Genomic DNA, 26,590 nt, shown 5'->3' on the forward strand with positions numbered 1-26,590 from the left:
CTTAGTATCTACCTATGATGTTTACTGTACAGAGATGTAAGAATATTTTTTTGAAGTGAACTCTACCTCAGCATGGAGCTCAAAACTCACAATCCCAAGATCAAGAGTCGCATGTTCTACCGACTGAGCCAACCAGGCACCCTGAGAGGTATGTATGAGTACTGAGAAGGAAAAGGACACCAAGGATAAGAAACTAGTCTTTATTTTAGACAGTATCATAAAATTTTTTTCACATTCCCCCCACTTGCTACCCTTAATCCTCATCTTCTAGTTGAGAACTAAGGCTTGAGAGAGGGGAGAGAAAGATCATAAAGCGTAAACTTAGCAGCACTAACAAGGTGCTTCCCTCTGCACAGCTGTCTTCCCTCACATGGGCATTCTGCACAATAGTCTTCCAGGAGGTGCTGATGGGTTTTCTCAGGGTGGAGTAGTGGGAGGCTAAGATGTCCATGCTCACATAGTATGGGAAAACAGTAGCTCAAGGTTAGTTTTTTTTATCATAACAGGAGTTCTCAGTCCTTAATATTCTGAGTTGATCTCAGGAGATCAGGAGAAAAGGGGTATGCAGTATTCCCCAAGCTTTCTGAGCAAATAATCGTTTTTTTCATCAAATACATGAGAAATAGTTTTGAATGTACTGTAAATAGTTTTTTGAGATGCGGAGTTAGAAAGCCTGATCTCTTTCCATTTTTCCATTGTCTGCTAACACCAGCAGCACAGTGACTCCAGAATGTAGACTGCTGACTACACGGAAAAAGGGACAGGTTAGTTAAGGATGGTGTGGAAGGGACCAGCTGTGTCCTCACTTATCGTTTCTGCTTGTACACTGTTCAGCTGAAGTGTAGTTGACATACAGTGTTCTGTCCACTTGAACATTTGTCTTCATTCCCCCAAGTCAAGCAAGATGTACTCCATCCCCCACCCACCACCACCTTAAGCAATCCAGTTGGGTGCTACTTCCCCTCCCTTTTGTGACAGAGCAACTAATTTATCACTACCTGATGAGACAAGAGTGCTACTGAGACAAGATGGTGGCCCAGCAGAAGATGTCAATGCTAACGCACCATAGGAGACAACATACTGAGAAAAAAGGGTAGCCTCAAGGAATTACACAGAAACACTATCTAAACAATACTTTCACAAGCACTGGTTGGCTCTCCACCAGCAAAACTGAGCAAGCATTTATGGTCCCCTCAGGCCTGGATACTGGCTGCCTCTTGGCTTGAAATATGGCTAGGCTTTACTGAAAAAGGTGTCTGCCCTTAAACTCTAATTGCTTTAGCTTCAGACTCTTCTGGGCACAGTTCAGACACTGATCAGCAGCAGACTTGCCTAAGACAGCCTGACCACATTGAGGGATTGTAAAATAATCTCCATGCATGGTATTGACTAATTAAACTTGCATTCAACACCATATGCTGATAGGAGGAGGCAAAGGATAAGATTCGAATCTTAGATCTTTCTGAGCAGGGCGTGTTACGTGATAACCAGAGGGAAGGATTAGTTGCAAGCTGGATGTGAGCTCAGGCTTAGGCATGAAGGGAACGTTCTCCTACTGGTATATAGAAGCTCTAGGGGCTCCCTTAGCTCTGGGGCAGACTACAAGGGTTTCACTCCAGGAAGGGTATGATGTGAGCATAAAACCATTCTTGAGACAGTTGAAGATGGTCCCCTTCCACAGCCAGGAACACGAGCTGTCCTGCATTGTCCATTTCCTTTAGCCCCAAGCGGTCCTGCAGACAGAAAAATCATAATTAAGAGGCTTCACGAAAAATTAATAGTTGTAAAGAATCAATGTTCATTTGAGATATGTGCTCAAAAGTGTCTTTTCCCGGAGTAGCAAAATTTAGGTGTTAACACTTGAAAATGCCAAAAAGGATACCTCCCTGTTTTCTTCCTGAGCATTCAAAACATAGGTATAATTGAGATTGTTGTCTACAGAGTACTATATTCAGCTTTCTGAAAAGTTTACTAAAGCTTCTGGAAAACCACCTGCGTGGGTGAGCCAGGCCACAGACAAAACTGCCTCAAAATGTCAGTCAAGTGAGACTGAGCCAAAAACAGAAAAAGCTGAAAACATCTAACCCTTCAAGAACACACCTCACTTTTCATATCCTGGCACTACCCACAGGGGCACAGAACAATCATGGCTGGGAGGACAAGCAGCTGACAGAGCCGGAGTGTTGCTTCTGCTGTAGCTACCATCAGTTTGACTTGGACGAGAGGGAAGTTAGTTCTTAGTTGTAATTTCCAAAACTCAGCAGACCTGGGCTTCCCTTTTCTTTGAGCTCACCTAAGATGGGCCACCAAATGCTGGAGATAAGCCAAGAGAGGAGACAACTGGCCCGTGAAATTACTCAGGAGAATTCTTGTAGAAGGCAAGTGGCGCCCATAGCACTTGTGCCTTTTAGGAGGGTCCAGTTCCAATATCCGTTCCCTGGAGTGCGGAAGGTCCCAGAACTAGAGGTAGTGAAATGGTGCAACCTCTGCTGGAGAAACAGGGCCTACCGCGTTGCCCCCAGGCCCCTGCAGGAGGAGCTCCTCTCACCAGTGCTCTAATTTTAAAAACGGGACTTCACATCTGTTCATGTTTTAAAATTAACACCTCTCCTATGTGTTCACGATGCACGGGGGCTTCTTGGCTTAGCAGTCTGCATGTCAGCAAAGGAAGCCAGTTCTAAACCTTTCCATCAGCAGACAGAAACTGGAGATGAGGTGATCTTTGTACATACGGAAAGCCATGAGGTCCAGGTCCTTCATCCTTCAGGATGTACCCTAATAAAACCCAGCGCCTGAGACACTGGGGTCACAATCAGCACCCTCACCGGCCTCACCCGTATCAGACCAAGTCACAGGCCTCCGAGCATCCACTGCTCTGGGGCATACAGGACAGCCTCTATCACCAAAGAATCGAGCAGCTTTGGGAACCAGGAGCTGAAAAAGACAGTACCTCTCTCCTCTCTGGTTACCTGTGTGTACAGACTGGTCTCCTGCAAGGGGATGGTTTCCTTGGCTTGGCCACTCCTGTAAAACCCGAACCACTGCGGAAGAGGAGGGTGAATGAAGATCAGACACAACAGCACATATTGTCAAGTTAAGACTACCAACAAACAACATCACAAAGCTGTAGCAAAGAGTGAAAACAGAGTATGTCTTAAGTCATCTCTTTTTAAAGGTAGATGCTGAGGGATGAGTTAATCTTTCCAAAGCGCTTTCCAATTCTGCAGAATTCCTGTTTCCTACAGTAACTGAACACCTACGCTGTGAAAATCCTTGTGCTAAATCTGACATTGAAGATAAATATATATGTGGTCCCTGTTTTCTACAACTCTGGTCTGGTGAGGCAAAGAAACAACTGTTTAGCACAGGGATCAGCCAACTTTTCTGTAAAGGCCAGATACAAAATAGCTTAGGCTTTAAGGACCACATGAGTGTAACTACCTAGTGCTGCCCTTCTAAAAAGCAGCCACACTATATAAAAAATGAATATGGTTTTCAAAAAGCTAAAAGAATATGGCTCTATTTCAATGAAATTTCACTTATGGACCTTGAAATTTGAATTCATATAACCTTTGTCATCAGATATTCTTTTGGTTTCTTTCTGACCATTAAAAAATGGTTCACGGGGGGCACCTGGGTGGCTCAGCGGGTTAAGGCCTCTGCCTTCGGCTCAGGTATGATCCGAGGGTCCTGGGATCGAGCCCCGAGTCAGGCTCTCTGCTCAGCAGGGAGCCTGCTTCCTCCACTCTCTCTGCCTGCCTCTCTGCCTACTTGTGATCTCTGTCTCTGTCAAAAAAATAAAGAAATAAAATCTTTAAAAAAAAAAAAAAGGTTCACGGGCCCTGCAAAAGCAGATGGCGGGCCGATCAGGCTGGCTAGTCCCTGATAACCTGACATAATGTGATGATTTTGCAAAAGAGGGAGCAAAGTCTGCTTGGAGTAGGGATGACATCCTGGATGGAAGAAGTGACATTTGAGCTTGGCCTTGACAGATGAACTTTAGCTTGTCAGATGGAGAAGCCCAGGGAAGGGCACTCTAGAGACTGAAAAGCATGAACAAAAGCACTAAGAGTAAAAACACATGCCAAGTCTGGTGCATTTCAAGACTTCATCCTAGAGTATATGTGTGAAGTGGGACATGAAGGAAGATTAAGTTAGAAAGGTAGGTCAAGGCGGACCTTAAATGCCACGCTCAGGGATTTATAGACTTTGGGCTGATGGTTTAGGTCACAGGTCTTCTGGATAATGTGGTAAAAGTTACAGACCCTTCCTCAGACAAGGCTACTACATAATTTTGCAAACAATTTCAGGTGTTGGGGGGTGTTATAGCCCCAAGTGTCCCATTTGTAGACCTCGAGCAAAGAAGCCCTGCTCTACACAGAAGGTGGAGGAAGGGACTGAAGGTTTCTCCTCAGCAGGTGGCTGTATTTTAATGCCATTTACTCCTTTGGTCTCCCCGTGTGGTGTGGCCTGCCGGCACAGCATCTCACCTCAGAGTCCACAGGGTCCACAATGGAATCATTGAGAAACTTGACCATCACAAACTTCTTCAAGGCCATCAGGTTCTTCTTGTAGGACTCATTGACTCCCTGGAAGAAAGGCAGTAGTAGTTCAGGGACAATACCGTCAGATTCCAGCAGGGTGTTAAAGCCTTCCAGTGCTCTGGCCTCCCCAACCCTGGGCCACAGTATTTCCTCCCCATGATAATGGGTTGGTTTTCCAGCTCCCAGCCCAGAATATACCTTGTAAGTCTTTTCTTATCATCCTACCTGACTGGCAATGCCCCCACCAACCATAGTCTGTCACCACACTCCATAGGCATCTGTCACATAGGTTAAAGGCGACCACCCAGAGAGAGCCAAGGCAAAATGAGAAACCGCACATTCTGAGTGGTTCTGCTATAACACTTCCGTTTCTTCTGCACCAACCCTCAAGTTTTGTTTTAAAAAACAAAACAAAACAAAACAACCCTCCAGATGGGCCCAATACAAATTGAATCACTGAGTTTACCAGAATCCCACAAACCAAACCAAGCTTGTGCCTGGGACATATTGGGTCCCCTCTGCCATCTCTCTTCTAAGTAAATCTCACTTCTGAGAAAATCTGACCCCCAAGGGACCCACGAGGAAGGCTGCTCTCAGTAAGACAGCCACTGTGACACTCCATTTAAGCCAGCCAGCAACCTACTAAGCTTACCCTGCTTCTTCAACACAAGGCAAGGAAAAGGACCTATGGGAAGAAAGCCAAATGAATTTCAGCTTTCCTAAAAGGAACTGACGCTCATAAGCACTGCCTTCCCAAAACAGAACTTCTGTTCCCCAGGGTGTGTGTCCAGGATATTCTGGGTAAACGGTCACAGCTCATCTGCATGTGGCGCCCCAAAAGCAACACGAACGCACAGCAACAGCAGCCTGGGATAGAAGCTTACCCTCTCCTGATTAATATCTGCCAAGAAGATGCTGTGGTTGCGGTACATGTCCTCCTTGATGGGGTCGTGCCAGTATTCTGCTTGCACCAGGCTGCAGGAAGAAGGAATGAATGAAGGTGACCGAGCCACGTGGCAGTCAGCACGCTGGAGGCACACTCCTGTGTGTGCATATGCACATTGTGTACTAAGAGACTTCAAAAGGACAAAAAATCAAGAGCCACCACGTCCCTGGCCTTGACCTTAAATAGGGCAGACAAGACTTCTACTTATGACCCAGTTCGTTAAGGACACACCTGAGGCATGAGAGTGCTATGCAGCACAGTACAGTCCCACAGATTTGGGAAAAGGACTCATCCGTGTCTGTTCCCCCAGGGCCTTGAGCCTTCCTTATCACACTTCCGCCTCCGGGTCACCGTTGCCCATGCTGTCCCCGTCTAAAGCCTCCCCTGCTTCCCCTCCGCTGCTTCCTATTCAGATATCTGCAAAGACTCAGCTATCACCACCTCCGCATCCAGCCATCCCTCTCTTCACCCATCTGGCCGGCCTCAGGCTCGCAGGGAGGTCTACCCCTTCAATCCCAGAGCATTGCTCCTATTGTTGAATGAGGACAGTAGTTTTCAGGATTCTGGAATGTCACAGATTTTTAAGGACAAAAGGCGGGGATCTGGTGTTTATACTATTATTTCAGACTGGTGTTCACATGCTTCTGTTTCTCCCCAGTCTCTCTGCTCCCTCTATCCTCCCCTCCCTTCCTTCGGGGGCCCTTCCCCATCCACACTGAGCCCTTCCCAAGTCCTCCCAGCTGGTGCCTCCACAGTTCCTCGTAGCTCCTGCAACCACACAGCCACAATTCCAGAGAAAGTGGACCGGCTGGCAGAAGACCTCTGGGGGAAGGAGGAGTCAGACCACAGGTGGGACTCTAGCCCAGGCTGGCAGGGGAGAGAAGAAATGTTTGTACAAAAGGCGCTCCCCAGCCTGAATAGAAGAGCTGCCCTCAGGTGGTGGTCCAGAAAGCTCCACTCAGCAGGGCAGGATGGCATAAAGGCCCAGAGGGACCAGCTACAGCCGAGAGGTCAGAGCTCCTCACGTCCAGGGCAGGTGCACCCGAGGTCAAAAGAGGCCGTGGCTCCGGCTCTCTGCTCGGCAGGGAGCCTGCTTCCTCCTCTCTCTCCCTCTCTGCCTGCCTCTCTGCCTACTTGTGATCTCTGTCAAATAAATTTTTAAAAATCTAAAAAAAAAAAAAAAAAAGAGGCCACGGTCAGCCTGCCACGGTCACAGGAACATTCGATCATCTGTTTTTAAATGTATTTGAAACATTTCAGTGTTTAGTTTCACTGATTTTGTCAAAATGTGATGAATTCTGACCATTTATAAAATAATGACATTGCCACTGGTCTTGTGCTTGCATTCTAGACCTGCTGTCGCTCACCGGGGGCGAGCTGACTCCCTGGTTCTCCCCCTGGGGACAACAAACTCCTTGCGCAATGACACACAGGCACATGGCAGATGCTTAGCAGGAAGTCTCCGCCGAGTGCAAGGGCCCGGTGCAGGATGCCAGACAGGCTCTGAAAGAAGTGGCTGGCACTGAGGGAGGGGAGGGGTTGTGAGATGTGAGCAGAAGGGAAGGCAGTATGGCTAGGAGAACAAGGGAAGAAGCTTCAGGAGTGGGTGGGTGGTCAATAGTGTCAAACGCTCAGAATTGGTGAGCAGGGGGCGCACACATGGTGGCCAATCAAAGTTTCCTCAAAAAATGTTCGGGGAACAAATACAAAGGTCTTTGGATCTTGCCCGACCAGGTTCCAGCGACCCAGAGTTACAGCAGGGAGCCCAATGGCTGAAAACGAAAGCAATAGTTCTGGGGCAACTTTCTGTGTGAAAAGTGCTTCAGAAGGGGCAACAGGAAGAAAGGAAAGGCATTTGTTTTGTGAGAAGCCTGGTGCACACGGGGCACCTATGGGGAAGGACCTGCAGGTGAGCAGAAGCTGGGAGTGTCAGGGAGCCAGACGGAGAAGAAACATGGTCTGTACTGTTCTCGTCTGGTCACCAGGGTGGGGCAGGTTTCAGAGGTTAAGTAACGCTCTCAAAACTGCTTAGTCGTGGGCTCCTGGGTGGCTCAGTGGGTTAATCATCTGTCTTTGGCTCATCAGGCCAAAGGATCCAGGACTCTGGGATCCAGCCCTGCAAAGGGCTCCCTGCCCTGCAGGATGTCTCCTTCTCCCTCTCCCTCCTCTGCTCCCCCTGCTTGTGTACGAGCTCTCCTGCTTGCTCTCTCTCTGACAAATAAATAAATCAATAAATCTTAAAAAAAAACAAAACAAAACAAAAAAAACAACTACCCGGCTGTGTCAACGGTGACTCAGTTAAGCATCCCTTAACGCCTGGTTTCGGCTCAGGTCGTGATCTCAGAATTGTGGGCTTGAGACCCACATGGGGCTCCATGGGCAGTCTGCTTGGGATTCTCCCTCTGCCCCTCCCCCCCGCTTGCTTGTGCGCAGGCACTCTAAATACACAAATACATAAATAAAAGCTTAAAAAAAAAAAAGACACAGTTGTAGACAAGGTAAGATAGGAGCCTAAATTTGCCCAAGTCCATACGTTTTCCAATGCAGCCGGCTCAAGAGGCAATCAGCTCCCCAGAAACCAGAGCCTTTACCCGTGAGGCCTGCTACAGCCTCTGTGGCTTAGACAGCACTTACTGGGCCTATTCTAAGCACTTTACACACATTAACCTATTTAATCCTGAAAAGAATTCCATCAGGAAGGCACTATTATTAGCCTCCTGTTTACAAATGGGGCAACCATGCCCAGAGTGATTAAGTAGCTTGTCCTCGGTCACTCTGCTGGGAGCCAACAGAGCCTAAATGGCCTAGGCAGCCCTAGTGGCTCTGCTCTTGACCACCACACGTACCCCCCACCCCCACCTCTGTGGACCGTGTGGCGCCCACAGCACCAGCTTCACAACACGCAGCCCTGTGCTGGAGTCACGGACACTCATCTCTTGGAGCTGGATTCTTTCCAGGGCTATTGGGAAAATTACCCATCAACCGTAAAGCTCACTAACGTGTCCCTTCATGGCACAAATTCTGCAGAAGTTACTGCTGTCCCATCGCCACTCTATTCTGTCCCTCCTGGTCCTGGCTCCAAACCCAGCCGCTGCTGGTACCATCTGCACGGGGAGATGCTGTGCCAAGTCCTGGAGGGACAGGAACAGCAGCAGCACAGGTGTCAAGGCAATGGCTGAAACCTAAGCCATTCTAACCTAAATCACAACATGATTTTTGGTGGACTCTGACAAACTAATTCTAAACTCCAGATGAAACCATAAAAGTCCAAGACCAGCCCAGACTTGAAGCAGAGCCTCCCAAAAGTTGCAGAGTAACTAAAGCAGCGTGCGCGAGGAGGGGAGACAAATAAAATGGAACGGACCAGCAGCCCGGAAACGGACTCAAGCAGCGAAAACCCCAGATAGATGAAAAACATGAGAATCAAAACAAAACTTGAAAAAAAAAATTAGGAGAAAATACAGGATCAGAGAATAGCTTTGTGCTTCAGTCCTGAGGACTGACGACATGGCCTGAATCCAAATTGGAAGCTGCCGAACCTGCTGCTATTTGGGAAGTACCTAGTGCCCCAAAACCGTACACTTAAAAATGACTGAAATGGCAAATTCTGTTTTACACACACACACACACACACACACACGTTTTACTGCAACTTAAAAAAAAAAATGTGTCCCAAACCAATGAATTATACACACTAAATGACAGAACTGTATAGTATGTGAATTCGATCTCAATAAAACTGCCCCCCAAAAATCTGCTAAAAGATACGCCACAGGCTGGGAGTAGTGAAGTGTAACACACCTAGCAAAGAAAGGCTTAATAATCCTAATACAGGGGTGCCTGGGTGGCTCAGTCGTTAAGTGTCTGCCTATAAAGCTCAGGTCCTGAGCCCAGGGTCCTGGGATCAAGCCCTGGGATCAGGCTCTCTGCTCAGCGGGGAGTCTCCTTCCTCCTCTCTGTCTCTGCCTGCCTCTCTGCCTGCTTGTGATCTCTGTCTGTCAAATAAAATAAATAAAATCTTTTTAAAAAAAATTTAAAAATCCTAACACAGACGCATGTGTGTGTGTGATGCTTACACACCAGTAAGAAAAAGACAGAGCGCCCAACAGAAAAACAGGCAAAGACTAGAAGAGGTAATGAATAGGCAACTCAGAAAAGAGAGACCCGAGTGGCCAACAAACATGAACAGATGTTCGAGCTGCCTAACGGGAGGCACAGATGGGAAAGAGAAACCATCCCACACACATGTGACTGGCAGACTCGCAATAGACACAGGATCCCGAGTAAGTAAGACTGTAGAAAACGGGAATGCTCACACTCTGGTGGTGGGAACAGAAATTGGTACAACCACCTCAGCAACATGGAGGCGAGTCTAAGATGCACGCTCTCATTGTAATCTGAGCAGCTAACAGGACGGAGTGTCTCCAAAGCACTGTTCTAAGCACTCTATCTACATCTCTATCTCTTTTAACCCTCTCTACAGCCCATCTGCCCTCGTTTATAGATGATGAAACTAAAACAGAGAGGTTAAGGAGCATTCCCCAAATTACCTGGGGAGTCCACATGTGAATTTCTACTAGTACGTAAGTTCTTGTTCAGGGGTTGCTGGGTGACAGAAAATACGTAGACTGATCTCCAACCCCGGTTCCTGGCACAGAGCTCCTAAGACCCTTATAAATTCCTAAGTGGTAAAAGCACTAGGAGCAGCTTTTCTTCTACTGAGGTGGCTCTGGGTGGGCTCCTGGATGGCTCCTAGATGGGGCCGCTCACCAAACCTCCCCCTGAAGCTTGGAATTTTCAGCCCTGCTCCCCATTCTTCAGAGAGGGGAAGGGGGTGCTGAAAATGGAGCTAGTGCTCCATGGATCATGCTTATGGCAGGAAGCTTCCATAAAATCCTGATAGTAGGGGTTCAGAAAGCTTCCAGGTTGGCAAACACACCCACACCAGAAGGGTGTACACCCCAGCTCCCACGCTTAGGACCCTCCTGAGTCCTGATAGATAGAAGAGTCAATCTATCTCTTCATCTGGCTGTTCATCTGTGTCCTTTTTTTTTTTTTTTTAAGATTTCATGTATTTGACAGAGAGAGTACAAGCAGTGGGAAGAACAGAAGGAGCGGGAGAAGCAGACTCTCCCCACTGAGCACAGGACATATAGCCTGATGCAGGGCTCGATCCCAGGACTCTGAGATCATGACCTGAGCTGCAGGTAGGCAACCGACTGAGCCACCCAGGTGCCCCTCATCTGTGTTCTTTATTATACCCTTTAATAAAGTGGTAAACATGTTTCCTTGAGTTCTGTGAGCCACCCTAGCAAATCAATCACACCTGAGGAGAGGGCCGTGGGACCCTCCACTTTGTAGTCAACGTGGGACAGAAGTTGTGGGTAACGTGGGGACCTATTACTGGCAATGGGCGTGTGTGTGTGTGTGTGTGTGTGTGTGTGTGTGTGCACGTGCACATGTATGGTGGGGGGCAGGCTTGTGGGAGTGAGCTCTTAATCTATGGCATCTGACGCCATCTCCAGGTGGGCAGTGTCAGAACTGAGTTAAAATGTAGGAACCCAGCTGGTGTCCCAGAGAATTCCTTGGTTTGGGGAAAATCTCCACACATGTGGTGACCAGAAGTGGTGTCCTGTGTGGGTAGAGTAGTAGCGTAAAAGTAGAGGAGACATGCAGCAACACAGGCTGGGCTTTTCAACACAAGGACGATCCCTCTAAGTTGTCTGTCATCAAGAGAAATTAGAAGTGCTGAAATGTCTGCAGTATGGAAATCAATGCACGGTGGCGTAGTCACAGAATCCAGAAAGCCAGGTAGTCGTTAAGAGGAATGAACCAGATGTGTAACAACATGTTATTAAATGTGATACTGATGAAAAACTCAGTTGCAGAATGAAGTGCACAAGATATCCATTACATAACATTTTAAATATACAAAATAAGGCTACATACTGATGGAGGATATATATGTATATATATAGACAATTTTTCTTTTTTAAGAGGATAGAAGACTCTATTACTCTCCTTTCTTTCTTTCTTCTTCTTCTTCTTCTTTTTTTTTTTTTAAGATTTCATTCATTTAGGGTGCCTGGGTGGCTCAGTGGGTTAAGCCGCTGCCTTCAGCTCAGGTCATGATCTCAGGTTCCTGGGATCGAGTCCCACATCAGGCTCTCTGCTCAGCAGGGAGCCTGCTTCCCTCTCTCTCTCTCTGCCTGCCTCTCCATCTACTTGTGATTTCTCTCTGTCAAATAAATAAATAAATAAAATCTTTAAAAAAAAAAAAGATTTCATTCATTTATTTGACAGACAGACATCACAAGTAGGCAGAGAGGCAGGCGGGGAGAGAGAGGAGTAAGAAAGCTCTTGGTGGAGCAGACAGCCTGATGCGGGGCTCAATCCCAGGACCCCGAGATCATGACCTGAGCTGAAAGCAGAGGCTTTAACCTACTGAGCCACCCAGGCTCCCCTATTACTCTCGTTTCTTGATAGTGGCTGTCACTATGGAGGGCGGGCAGGGAATGGGACCTGGTAGAGATATGTAGAAGAATTCAGTATTACCTGAAATGTTTCAGTTCTTAAAACATCTGACGCAAATATGACAAAATACTAATTTTAGGTCTTAGATGACATTACTCTCTCTACTTTTTTTGAACAGTGGAAAAGTGCCTAAGTAGATACCTTAGTATTTCCAGAAGGGGAGTGGCCAGTTGAGGTCGAAGGTGTGGGGAAAGCAGGACACCTGGGGATAAGCGTGCTGTGAGAGCCACTGGGGGGCACAGACCCCCTGCAAGTGCTGGGCATGCAGGGCTGAGGGCCAAGGACCAAGGGCAGGGCCACCTGGGAGAGCAGAGCTGGCACAGGGGAAGAGAGGCCAAGGCCAGGGCGACACTGCTGTATTCACTGCGGTGGGGATGGGCTCAGTGAGTAGAATAGCAAAGAGGAAACTGGAGGAAGAAATCCAGGAAGGGCTATCAGTATCTCAAAGGGGAACTAGAGGGTGGATTTCACAAGCACGAGGTGAGAGAGAACTGTCACACTCACCGCTCCTCACTGTTGCCCCCACCAAGCCAGGAGCTGGCGCTGGAAAGTCCCTCCTCACTGGCTTCCCAGGGAACTAGATCGAATTTGCTTTAAGGCTGAATGATCTGAACAGTGCAGAGGACACCTCCTGGGGTCTCTGCCTAAATCAAAATAAACTCTTCCTTGTCTGGGTACTGCAACCTTCCTGTGTCCACCTTCTGATTACAGGGGTGGGTATGGTCGGTACCATGTGGTCTCACTCATGGCCACAGCCAGTGATGGAGATCTGACCTGAGCTGGGACATGGTCCAGAAATCTGGACTGGGACCAAGAGATTCCAGCCTCTCCTGAGATAATATCCTAAACAGATACAATGAAAAACTTGGAAGCTGGGGGCGCCTGGGTGGCTCTGTCAGCAGAGTGACAGTCTCTTGGTTTCAGCCCCATCATGATCTTGGGGGTCATGGGACTGAGCCCCAAGGTGGGCTCCGTGTTCAGAAGGGAGTCTGCTTGAGATGCTCTCCCTCCCTCTGCCCCTCCCCTGCTCCTGCAGGCACTCTCTCTTTCTCTCCAAAATGAATAAATAAATCTTAAAAAACAAACAAACAAAAAGTTTGGAAGGAGGGAAAGGCCACCTTTTACCACATGGGTGGCCGGAGAGGCCAGTGTTCATGCCCACAGAGGCAACAGAAACGCCAGTGGGAGAGACAGACTCAGCGCTTGGTGGCTCCCATTTCTTGATTCTAGTCCCTCTGAAACCCTGGGTACCAAAAGACTATGAACTCCTTTAAAAATTTACTTTGGGCTAACATGGTTATTTTCCTACATCCAGAATCCTCCAGGATACAAAAGGCAGCCTAGCACCACACTACCAGAACGTGATCTCCCTCTGCGCCTTTCCACCCTCCCCGCACCTTTCCCACCTCTACTGGGGCTACCTGCCCTTTTTTTTTTTTTTAAGATTTTATTTATTTATTAGAGAGAAAGAGTGAGCACGAGCAGGGGGAGGGGCAGAGGGAGAAGGATAAGTAGATTCCCTGCTGAGCAGGGAGCCTCATGTGGTGCTCGATCTCAGGACCCTGGGATCATGACCTGAGCTGAAGGCAGATGCTTAACCGACTGAGCCACCCAGGTGCCCCATGTGTACCTTTTTAAATCTCCTACTGCCCATCTGCTAAGATGAGATGTACATAGAAAAACAAAGAAACTTTAAAAAGAAAAAGCAACTCCATAAATTTAGAAAAGTATCGATCTGTATTTGAGCCACTGAGAACTCAGAAAGCATTTCCGAGGGAAACCCTGTTATGAATGCTGGGCTGTATCCTGGCTCACACTGAGCTACGTTATGGAACTTACCTCAGGTCATTCCACTTCTCTCCAGCTCACTGTGGCCACCTCAGTGTCCACGCCATCATCACCTCTTTTTGAGACACTAAGGAAGCCCATTGCTTTTCCTCTACCTGCTTTCCGGTCCACTCTCCACAAAGCAGTGGAGACCATCCAAACACCTGAATCTGGCCGTATTTGCTTGAAACCTCCCAAAAGCTTCTCTTGATGTTTAGAAGGAAACTCACATGGCTGATGTGATCTTCCCATCCTTGCGGGTGTCACCCCTGCCAACTCCCTCTATCACTCAACTTGTCACTGGGGCCTAGAATAAGCCAAATGTGTCCGAGGATCGGGCTTTTGTGCCTCCTGTTCCCTCAGCCTAATGGCTCTTTCCTCAGCTCCTCCCATCCTCCTTCTCATCCTTCGACCCCAGCTTAAATTCCTCTTCTCCGAAGGCCATTCTGTCTGGAGTAGGCACTGCCTCCACGCCTCGCCACCACTGCATCCTGCTTACTTCCGCCACAGCCTTAGCACTGTTAGAGGTGAACCAGCACCTCTGTTTGCCTGGAGCACCCCTGTTCCCCACCAGAATGTTCCTTCATGGGGACAGGGTCGCTAACTATCTTATTCTGCACTCTTATCTGCCAGACCTACCACAGGGCCTGGCAAACTGCAGGGCGACGTTTGATGAAATGATGAATGAAATACTTTATGACTGCAACCGAAAAGAGAAAACAAAACCACGGCAATGCTTATAAATAAAGGAAACAGGCAGCTCAAGTTGAATAAAAATATTTAAAATATGGCACCACTAGCACTAGCGGTAACAGCCCCGAGCTGCCTACTTAGCGTGAGCTGAGGGCCCTGCACTGAATCTCCACGTGGGAAAGTACTGACGGGAGAGGCTCCCAGACACCAGGCCACGCAGCAGACCGGCAATCTTTTTTTTCTGGTGTGTCTGAAGAGGCCTTTATTTTCCCTTCACAAGTGGTTGTACTTAAAGGTTCTGCACAGAACTCTAGGACGGAAATCACTTTTCCTCAGTGATTCTAGCACTTCTAGCAGGTGGTGCTGCTGACAGGAATGCATGGTCCTTGGGATGGACTCTGGGGGCGGCCTCCCCGGAGGCCACTCTTTCTCCTCATGCTCTGACAGGTCACAGGAATGCACCAGTGTGAGGCTTTTTTTCATCCCTTGCCCTGATCACTTAGTGAGCCCTTTCAATCTGGAAATTCATATCCTGTCATTCCGAGAAAATTTCTTGTATTACTTCTTTGGTAATTTCAATCCACCCTTTCTCCTCTGGACTCTTTTTGGAACTCCTATCAGGCAGTTCCTGGACTTCCTAAATGTCTCCCTTAATTTTACCAGTTTTTTCCTTTTTTTTTTTTTTAAAACCTCTTTGAGTTTTTGTTCTCATTTCTAAGAGATTTCCTCAAGTTTATAGTCCCATATCGCTCTCGCATTTATTTTGGTTGTCTTATTTTTTTTTTTAATTTTTTTATTTTTTATAAACATATATTTTTATCCCCAGGGGTACAGGTCTGTGAATCACCAGGTTTACACACTTCACAGCACTGACCAAAGCACATACCCTCCCCAATGTCCATAATCCCACCCTCTTCTCCCAAACCCCCTCCCCCCAGCAACCCTCAGTTTGTTTTGTGAGATTAAGAGTCACTTATGGTTTGTCTCCCTCCCAATCCCATCTTGTTTCTTTTATTCTTCTCCTACCCACTTAAGCCTCCATGTTGCATCACCACTTCCTCATATCAGGGAGATCATATGATAGTTGTCTTTCTCTGCTTGACTTATTTCGCTAAGCATGATTCGCTCTAGTTCCATCCATGTTGTCGCAAATGGCAAGATTTCATTTCTTTTGATGGCTGCATAGTATTCCATTGTGTATATATACCACATCTTCTTGATCCATTCATCTGTGGATGGACACCTAGGTTCTTTCCATAGTTTGGCTATTGTGGACATTGCTGCTATAAACATTCGGGTGCATGTGCCCCTTTGGATCACTACGTTTGTATCTTTAGGGTAAATACCCAATAGTGCAATTGCTGGGTCATAGGGCAGTTCTATTTTCAACATTCTGAGGAACCTCCATGTTGTTTTCCAGAGTGGCTGCACCAGCTTGCATTCCCACCAACAATGTAGGAGGGTTCCCCTTTCTCCACATCCTCGCCAGCATCTGTCATTTCCTGACTTGTTTATTTTAGCCATTCTGACTGGTGTGAGGTGATATCTCATTGTGGTTTTGATTTGTATTTCCCTGATGCCGAGTGATATGGAGCACTTTTTCATGTGTCTGTTGGCCATCTGGATGTCTTCTTTGCAGAAATGTCTGTTCATGTCCTCTGCCCATTTCTTGATTGGATTATTTGTTCTTTGGGTGTTGAGTTTGCTAAGTTCTTTATAGATTCTGGACACTAGTCCTTTATCTGATATGTCGTTTGCATGTCTTATTTTTAATTGCCAGTTTTCTCTTATGCTCAGATTGTTGGTATTATTCATTCTTTTCTGGTGCCATGGAGGTAACTGCTCATCTCTAAAGATAATAATTCTAGGCTTCTTTTTTTCTTTTCTTTTTCTTTAAGATTTTATTTATTTGACAGACAGAGATCACAAGTAGGCAGAGAGGCAGGCAGAGAGAGAGGACGAAGCAGGCTCCCTGCTGAGCAGAGAGCCTGATGTGGAACTAGATCCCAGGACCCTGAGATCACGACCTGAGCTGAAGGCAGAGGCTTTAACCCACTGAGCCACCCAGGTGCCACCCCCCCTTTTTTTTTCTTTTTAAAGATTTTCTTTGGCTCCTTGAATTGTCATCATTTCCTTCCAAGTTGCTTTTTATTTTTCATTGGTTTCGGTCTGCCTTTCATACTAGAAGCTTTCCTCAGATGTCTGGCTGGGGGTCCCAGGCTCACGGTTCACGCTGAAACGAGACACTACAAACTGACTGGAGCCTTCTTGTGTGATAACAGAGCTTACGTCCTGGTGGCTTCACCTCACAGTAGTCGAGAGGAATCCTGATTTCTTGAAGGACTCAAAAACCTCAATCTATAGATCTTCTCTCTGGGGCCAGTCAGGTTTTCCAGAGACAGGTCCACTGAACATCAGACTAGCAGGTTATAAGCCTAGTGGCTATCATTCTGGGAGCTGAGTGGGAGGAAAGGGGAGTGGGAGGGCCCGGGTTTTCAGTGGGGTGTCTCATCACTATCCTTCACTTATTACCTCTGAGTCTTGTACTTCTCGAGTTAAATTGCTCCAGAGAATAAATTTTGCTTCTCTTGTCACAGTGGGGGAGGAGCAGTCACTTGGATGTGCACTTACGGGAACTGGGGGTTTGATCATTCCTTATATAGAAATGATTTTTTTTTTCCTCCCAACAAAAAGTCCTGTTTTTAGCTCCATGCACCCATCTCTACCTTCCAAAGGATCTTATGCATCTAATTCCTGACCCTCTGTGGAGCTATAAAAAGTGAATCCGCTCCCTTCTTGTCGGGGCATCCTTCTACAGACACAAAGGTTTCAGCTTTTCTCCTCTGCTGAAACAGTTATCACTCCTTCCTCTGCTTTCTTTCAAAGTCATGGTGATGTCTTTTTTTTGTCTCCCCTCTCCTCTCCTGTTCTCTTGGCCCTTGTGGGTTTTCTCACTTTCTATTCTTTTGCTATTGGGTTATTATTACAGTTTAAGGAGGAAGTGAAAAAACATATCAATCTGCCACTTTTAATCAGTATTTAGGTGTTACTGTCTCCTCCCCATGACTGCTCATTTTCAGTCGCTAACAATTCTCATCGCCATGGGTTGTGCTTGGTTCACAAAAGAAACACAAAGAAATAAAAGGATGATTTTTTCTGAAGCATCTGGCAAGAGTTAGAAGAATACGGAGTAAAGAATAAAGAACAATGGGGGCACCTGAGTGGCTCAGTCAGTTAAGTGTCTGCCTTCTGCTCAGATTATGATCCCTGAGCCCCACATTGGGGTGTCCCTATTAGACAGGGAGTCTGCTTCTCCCTCTCCCTCTCTGCTCTATGGCTCTCAAATAAATCTTAAAAAAAAAACAAAGTATCTTAGTTTCCCTCACTGACCATTAGGTGGCACTACTGACCTGACACAGCTCTGTGACTCTACGTGTGGCCAATGGGTAGGAAACGAAGAGGTTAGTTAGGGACAGGTTGTTTCCACATGCAGAGTCCTGGCAGGGCTAAACCTTGGAAAATGGCTTCAAGGAAGTGTTGCACTGAAGAACTGTTATTAGACAAGAATAATACGCTCAGAAAACCTTTAGGATAGCTGCTGTTGTCATACTAGTTGATCCCAAATCTAGTTATCATCTAGAGTACTCTAGGGGCACCTGGGTGGCTCAGCAGTTAAGCATCTGCCTTCAGGGGGTGTCTGGGTGGCTCAGTGGGTTAAAGCCTCTGCCTTCGGCTCAGGTCATGATCCCAGGGTCCTGGGGTCAAGCCCCGACTCGGGCTCTCTGCTCAGCAGGGAGCCTGCTTCCCCCCACTTCTCTCTCTGCCTGCTTCTGCCTACTTGTGATCTCTGTCAAATAAATAAATAAAATCTTAAAAAAAAAAAAGCATCTGCATTCATATCAGGTCATGATCCTAAGGTCCTGGGATCCAGCCCTGAGCTGGGCTCCCTGCTCAGAAGACAATCTGCTTCTCCCTCTCCTTCTGCCCCTCCTCCTGCTCACACTCTCTCGCGCACGCACTTTTCTCTCTTTTCTCTGGGATAAATAAAATAAAATCTTAAAAAAAAAACCAAACCCTTCTTTTTTAAAATTTAATATTAGAGCAGTTTTAAGCTTATAATATAACCAAGCAGACAGCACAGAGATACTTTAGAAAAGCCTCTCATGCGCATACCCCTGGCCACTACTCCTGGAATTTCTGCTGTCAACATCATTTCAGTGTCGGCATGATATTTTCACACACTGACAGTTCCACATCCTTTCCAGCCAACCATACATACCGTTCTTGAATAGCTTTGTTGTAAGCCCCAGCATTCAGCGTCTTCCTGATCAGGTCACAGATGTGAGAACTCTCCCCTGGACACCGAGGGAGTCCATAAACACCTACAGCAGCAGAAGACAAAGATCTGTTCCTTCAAGAGCTATGTACTCAACACCTACTATGTGCAAGGCACGGTGAGGAAGACAATGAACCAGAGCTAGCCTCTGATCTCATTCATCTATTCCTCAAGAAAATAGCGTATTGAGAATTCATACCATAGCCAGCTGGCGCTCCCATTCGAGTTTTCTGCCTAAGGGTCTTGGCTCCAGCTCTTCCTGGTAGATGTGCTCCTCTCACTGCCTCAGTGATTGGGCTCATTCCGGCTCTCAGGTCTTAACTTGGGGAAGTCACATCTGACAACCCTAACTCAAGTAGTGCCCCACGCCCTTTCTCGCCCCTCCCCCAGTTATACCTTCCATCTTCATCAGCCTCAGCCTTCATCATATGAAAAATAACATTTTCAGCGGTACAAGGCATAGTTCTAAGCATATATTGGCAGTAATTCATTCAATCCTCAAAACCAACATGTGGGGTAGAAATTATTATTCACCCCATATTATGGAAAAGAAACTTCAAAACGGAGAGGTTAAATACTTGGTCTCAGGTTGGACAATAAGCGTAGAGCCAGGATATGAACACAGGTAGTTTGGCTCCAGAGCCCATATCTTTTTCTTTTTCTTTTCTTTTTATTTTTTAAAAGATTTTGTTTATTTATTTGTCAGAGAGAGAGAAGGAGAGCATAAGCAGGAGGAGCGGCAGGCAGAGAGAGAAGCAGGTACACTGCTGAGCAAGGAACCCCATGCAGGACTTGGTCTCAGGACCCTGAGATCATGACCTGAGCTGGAGGCAGCAACTCAATCGACTAAGCCACCCAGGCACCCCTTACTTATTTACTTTTTTTAAAATAGGCTCCACCCTCAGCATGGAACCCAATGTGGGGCTGAACTCGTGACCTTGAGATTATGACCTGAGTGAGATGAAGAGTCAGATGCTCAACAGACTGAGACACCCAGGTGCCCCCAGAGCCCACATCTTTAACCACTATTCTGTCCTTCAAGTATTATCCTAGGGCGCCTGGGTGGCTTAGTCATTAAGTGTCTGCCTTTGGCTCAGGTCATGATCCCAGGGTCCTGAGACTGAGCCCCACATCAGGCTCCCTGCTTGGCAGGAAGCCTGCTTCTCCCTCTCTCGCTCCCCCTGCTTGTGTTCCCTCTCTCACTGCATCTGTCAAATAGATAAATAAAATCTTTAAAAAAAAAAAACACAACATTATCCTATTTCTCTCTCTTTCTCTCTTTTTTTAAGTAGGTCCCACGCCCAGCATGGAGTCCAATAGAGGGCTCAAACTCATGGTCCTGAAATGAAGATCTGAGCTGAGATCAAGAGACAGACACTTAACCAACTGAGCCACCCAGTGCCCCATATCCTGTTTTTTTCTAGATCATAGTTCCCACTATCTGTATTTATTTATTTACTTGCTTCATTGTCTATTTCCTAACCTCCACACTAGAATGGAAGTTTCCTGAAGACAGGGACCTTGTCTGTCCTATTTATAGATTTTCACACATATTTGTTGACTGAATAATAAAGTTGTTTTTACCAACTCACATTTGAATATTACTTGTGTTTTTAAGAAGTATTTTGGGGGGCACCTGTCAGTTTGTGGCTCAGTCAGTTAAGAGTCTGCCTTCAGCTCTGGTCATGACTGCAAGGTGCTGGGATCAAGCCCTCGCTCAGCAGGGTGTCTGTTTCTTCCCTCTTCCTCTCCCCCTCCACCCATGTGTGCTCTCTTTCTCTCTCTCAAATAAATAAATAAATAAAATCTTAAACAAACAAAAGAAGTATTTTTCTACTTACTCTCTCACTTCATCCTCTGAAAAATTCCTACAAGAAGGGCAAGGCCTTCTTTCAGTTTCCCTCATCTGTGAAAGGGATCTAAGTACCAAATTATTTGCCCATCATCAACAGTTAACTGGGTGAATTCCTGATTATAAGGAGAATCCTTCTGCCCCTACACTATGCCACGTGATAGCCACCATGAGAACAGAGATGATACTCTACCCAAAGACACATCCTTCCCCAAAAGTTATGTAATTCTGCCTAAAGAGAAAACCTGTTGTTTTTCAAAGGATTTATTTTCTAATGTTAACTTTATAGACAAAAAACCTCAGATGTTATTGTTTGCCTGAGTCTAAATTCAGTAAGACATCACAATGTCAGAAAACAGGAAAAGCAGGGCACTTGGATGGCTTAGTCAGTTAAGAATCTGCTCTCAGCTCAGGTCATGATCTCAGGGTTCTGGGATCGAGCCCCACATTGGGGTCTCTGTTCAACAGGGAGTCTGCTTCTGCCTCTCCCTCTGCCCCTCCCCCAGCTTGTGTGCCTGTGCTCTCTCTCACTCTCAAATAAATAAAATCTTTAAAAAAAAGAAAGGAAAGACTGTTGGTCCTTACTGACTCCTTAGTCACCACCTGCCATGTGGCTGCAACCACCTCACCTCCAGGAAATCATGTCATTTAAACTGGAGAGAAGCAGTTGGCAACCTGATTCACCTGTGTTCTTGGCTTCTAGAATCCCAAGTCTCTTCCTATTTCTTTAATTCTGGCTAGTTTATTATAACGGGACTTTCCAAGGATGGCTGACTTCTTGTACCAATAGAGCTGCTGGAATGTTTTAAAATCAAGTGGTCACATGGATTAGAACAGAGAAAAAAAAGGAGGCAAAGAGGCCAAAGTTACCTTGATGTTGTCCCCCAACTGAGATCAGATTGATCATGGGAGGTGATGGGCATCTCTGAGCCACTGCCCTCCTGGGGGAAAAAAAAAAAAAAAGGATTATCAGATCCAACAGTCAGATAAAAATGTATCTTTAACCTCCAAATTTCCAGATTAAGCTACTTCATCCTCTGTGATTCCCCAAAGCCATGAAACATCAGGATTTCCCCCAGTAAGGTCAAATGCAAATCTTTATTCTTTCATAGAAAATAAATTAAGTTTCATAAAGCTTTTTATATGGAGACAATTTAGAATACCTTTCCTTCCAAGAGAGATGAAATGCTCAAAAGAATTAGAGTAGTGAATCTACCCGAATATAAGGAAAAGATCAATTCCATGTAAATAGTACGATCGAACAGAAAGGAACTTACAGAAATTGACCTCCTTGGGAGAATCCCATTGCGTTGTAGCCTTGCTGCAATTTAGGATCCTTAGCAAGAATCTCACACACTGTTGCTACTTGGGTATTGACATTCAAGAAGAAGCTGTTCTCCACATCCTGAAAGAGGAGCCACAGAGGAAAGTCAGGATGAAAACCACCAATGGTATCTTCCCTAAGAGGCCAAACAAATTCAGGTTGGAAGCCTCACATAAGCCACTCAAGAGTTCAAGTATCATTGTATGATCTGCTGCTAAAAATGCAAGGCAAAGCATTTTAATAATATATTCTACGAAATCAGTCAGCTAACCTTCAGAGGAACACAGCTGTGAAGGGCCTTACCTCCATCAGGGTCTTCCCAATTTCTAAGGATAAGACATAAATTCCGGGTATTTTCTTCTCAACCATTTTTTTAATAGCACCCATGCTTAAGGGATTACAACAGCTGTCTCCTAGACAACAAAGACAAGGGGAGATACTCGTGAGCCAAAACATCACACATTTTTTTAAAAAAGTTCTATACTTCAAAGAACATTATTAAGAATGTGAAACATACAGAATGGGAGAAAATATTTGCAAAACATATACCTGATAAGGGTTTAATACCCAGGATATACAAAGAACTCTTACAACTCAAAAAGAAGTTAATCTAATTAAAAAATGGAAATAGGACTTGAACAGACTTATCTCCAAAGAACACAAGCACATGAAAACATGCTCAACATCACTGGTCATTAAGGAAATGCATATCAAAACTATAATGAGATACCACATCATACTTACTAGGATGGCTTAAAAAAATTAAAATTAAAAAAATAAAAAAAATTTTATTTAAAAGATGGAAAGTAACAAGTGTTACAAGGATGTAGAGAAATAGGAATCCTTGTATTGCTGGTGGGAGTGTGATATGATGCAGCCACTGTGAAAATTTTATAGTTCCTCAAAAAGTCAAACCTAACAATTACCACATGACCCAGCAATTTCACTTCTAGATTTCTATCCAACAGAAATTAAAACATGCCCACACAGAAACGTGTACATCAATGTTCATAGCAGCATTATTCATAATAGTTAAAGGGTGGAAATGACCGAAATGTCCATCAATGGATGAGTGGGTAAACCAACTGTGGTATATACACACAGAGGAATATTATTCAGCCAGAAAAAAGAATGAAGCACTGACATGTTGCAATGCGGATGAACCTAAAAACCATTACTATATGTGAAATGAGCTAAACACAAAAGGTCACATAATACATGATTACCTATGTATATATATATATATATATATATATATATATATATCCAGAATAGGCAAATCTATACAGACAGAACGCAGATTGGACATCTCCAGGGACTGCTGGGAGCGGGGAACAGTGTGATTACTTAACGGATACTGGTGTTTTGTAGGGTGATGAAAAAGCTTTGAAATTAGAGAGAAGTGGTAGTCGTACAACATAGTGAACCCATTAAACGCCACTGAATTGTATATTTTAACATAGTTAATTGTAGGTTATATTTGTTTCACTCCAATTTTTTTAAAGATTTTTATTTATTTATTTGACAGAGATCACAAGTAGGCAGAGAGGCAGGCAGAGAGAGAGGAGGAAGCAGTCTCCCTGCTGAGCAGAGAGCCCAGTGCAGGCCTCTATCCCAGGACCCTGAGATCATGACCTGAGCCGAAGGCAGAGGCTTTAACTCACTGAGCCACCCAGGCACCCTGTTTCACTCCAATTTTTAAAAAAGAACATTTTTTTTGCTTGGCTCATGTTTATCAAATAATAACAAACTTCAAAAGCCCATACAATATAATTGGCACACAAAATTCACAACTGAAAAATAAGCAGAGATGCTTATTATGCTCCCTTATCATCTGGAACATTTGGGAATAATAGATTCAAAAGCACTTAGGAGCCAGACTGGAGGGCTGGGGAAAAGCAAGGAAAGAACCTAGGACATGAAATTTGAGGAAGTACTCACTCACAGGTTTGTGCCAGTGCTGACCCTAAACTTCTACAAACTAGAGAGTGAATGCCTTCTTTTTTTTTTTTTAATATTTATTTATTTATTTATTTATTATTTTTATTGACATATAATGTATTATTAGCCCCAGGGGTACAGGTCTGTGAATCACCAGGTTTACACTTCACAGCACTCACCACAGCCCATACCTTCCCCAATGCCTGTAACTCAACCATCCTCTCCCTAACCCCCTTCCCCAGCAACCCTCAGTTTGTTTTGTGAAATTAAGAGTCTTTTATGGGAGTCAATGCCTTCTTAAATTTTGCACTCTGGGGGTCTCCCTGCTCACCCTACTCCTAGTCCTGTTTCCTGTTTCTAGGAACCAGAACTAAAAACTAGAAGCAGAGTGACCAGCCACTCACCCAGAGAAATAGGCAGAGGTCATTCCCCATTTGGAGCTGAATCATCAGGTTTCTAACCTGAGAGGAAGGCTTAAGATTCATTTTTAGGGGAAAAGCTAAGGCTTAGAGCATTTTCTACTTCTCTCATAACTTCTTTTAAATCTCTTGCGATAGCCCCAGAGCCCAGCACAGAGCGCTGTATTTGCCGGCTCTAATTGCTCTTTGAACACTTTTCTTTAACTCAATCCAATAAGGCTGTCACCTTCATCATGTTCCCCAAACTGCCTAGGTTAAGGTCATTAGTGATCCTCAAATTGTTAAACACAATAACCTGTTCTCAGTTGCCCTGCTGATAAAATTCCATACAGCTGATTGCTCCCTTCCTCTTGAAACATTTTCACTGGACTTCCTGGACACTGCGCTCTTCTAACATTCCTCCACCATCACTGTCTCCTCAACTGATTCCACCTCATCTCCTCAACCTCCAAATGTTGGCAGTGTCTCAGGGCTCCATCTTGAGAACTCTTTCCTCCTGTGCACTCTAATACCCATGATCCTGCCCAGTTTCATGGCCTTAAATGCCAACCATAGGCGGAAGGCTCCCAACTTAAATCTCTAATTCATATCTCTGTCCTATACTCTGCACTCCTCTACATCTCCTGAATGTCTAGTGAGGATCTCAAATCTAGTAAGTCCAAAAGCAGGACTTTTTCTTGCTGGCCCTACAGGCTTCCTCATTTTGGTAAAACGACAACTTCTTCCTTCTGCTTGTCCAGTCCCAAACCCACAGAATCATCCTTGACTCTTTTCTTTTTCTCTCATCCTGAATCTAACCTGTTAACAGATCCCATTAGTTTTGCCTTCAGAAGATACCCAAACTTTGAACACTTCTCAGCATCTCCCAGTATTATCCTGTTTCATGCCATCCGCCATCTCTTGTTTAAATGGTTGCAGTAGCTTCCTAACTTGTGTTCCTCCAAACGTCTATAATCCCCTACAATCTATTCTTTTTTTTTTTTTAAGTAGGCTCCATGCCCAGTGTAGAGTCCAACACAGGACTTGAACTCACAGCCCTGAGATATAATATACAGCAATTAGAGTGGTCCTTTTAAAAAATGAAAGTCATATCATGTCACTCATGTGCTCAAACCCCCCCAAGGACTACCCATCTCAAATTCTTGCCAATGCCCTTAGTAGGCCCAACACTGGCACCCTCCCCACCTAAACCCCTATTTTCTTCTCCTTGCTCACTCAGTTCCCACCCCACTGACCTGAATGTTGTTCCTTCAACATACCAGACATACTTCCACCTCAGGGTCTTTGCATTTACTGTTCCTTCTACCAGCTATCCACAGGGCAGCTTCCCTCATCCACTTCAGGTCTTTGTACACATGTCATTTTCTCAGTGAATCCTTTCTTGACCTTCCTTATAAAATCGCCAGCCCCCGCCTCCCATTTCTATCCTCCTGCTGCTTTCTTTTTCTCCATTGCACTTATCACCATTTTACTTAAAACGTATTATATGTTTTGCTTATTTATTTCTTTATAGTCTCTCTCTCCTCCTGGCAAGTAAGTTGCAAAAGGGCAAAGAATTTGGTCTGTTCACTGTCGTATCTGCAGCATCTAGTAGGTGCTTGATACCTACATGTTAAATGTAAAAAGGAACTGCAGGTGCCTGACAAATCTATTCAGTGTGTCAATGAATAAAAGGTTGGATGCCCCCGTCATGCGGCCACAGCCAGGACTGCCAAACCAAGTACCAGACGCTGCACTCTGACGCCACTGCCATTGAGGATTAAACAAGAACAGCACGGAATACTCTAACCCAATGCACGGCTCTCTGCGAGCACTCACCAGAGGATAGTCCCTTCCCCCTCTCCCTTTCCAGTGCAGAGCAGCCCCCCCAAATCCTCAGACGTCGGGTCGGCAGAGCGCTGTGCAGCCACGGTCCTCGCCCTCCACACTCGCACTCTGCAGACGCGAACCCAGGCTGGGAAAGAGAAGGAGTCTCCAAACCCTTCTGACTCTCTTCTCCCTCACTCACCCATCCCATGCCAGATCACCAGCGGCAGCGGCGCGGCCCGGTCGAGATGCCCGAGCGCCCATGCAGCGAAGGACCCGGGCAAGAGAGCGACGGCCAAGAACCACAAGCAGCTGGGCGACGCCATCTTGACCCAATCATGTGACCGCGCTCCCGGGCCTGGACCCGA

General features: G+C 45.7%; 1 protein-coding gene across 1 annotated transcript; it reads right to left on the minus strand.

The window, feature by feature from the left end:
* Positions 1–186: 186 nt before the first annotated feature.
* PPT1 (palmitoyl-protein thioesterase 1) lies at positions 187–26,590 on the minus strand. The gene is made up of 9 exons (XM_082687060.1): positions 26,425–26,590; positions 22,360–22,469; positions 22,010–22,137; positions 21,603–21,673; positions 18,824–18,926; positions 5,429–5,519; positions 4,491–4,589; positions 2,970–3,041; positions 187–1,733 (listed from the first exon to the last, which is right to left on the minus strand). Exons 1-9 carry the CDS (start codon positions 26,546–26,548, stop codon positions 1,611–1,613), a joined length of 921 nt encoding a protein of 306 aa, XP_082543186.1. The 5' UTR covers positions 26,549–26,590; the 3' UTR covers positions 187–1,610.

Source organism: Mustela nivalis (assembly GCF_964662115.1).
Source record: "Mustela nivalis genome assembly, chromosome: 10".
NCBI lineage: Eukaryota > Metazoa > Chordata > Mammalia > Carnivora > Mustelidae > Mustela > Mustela nivalis.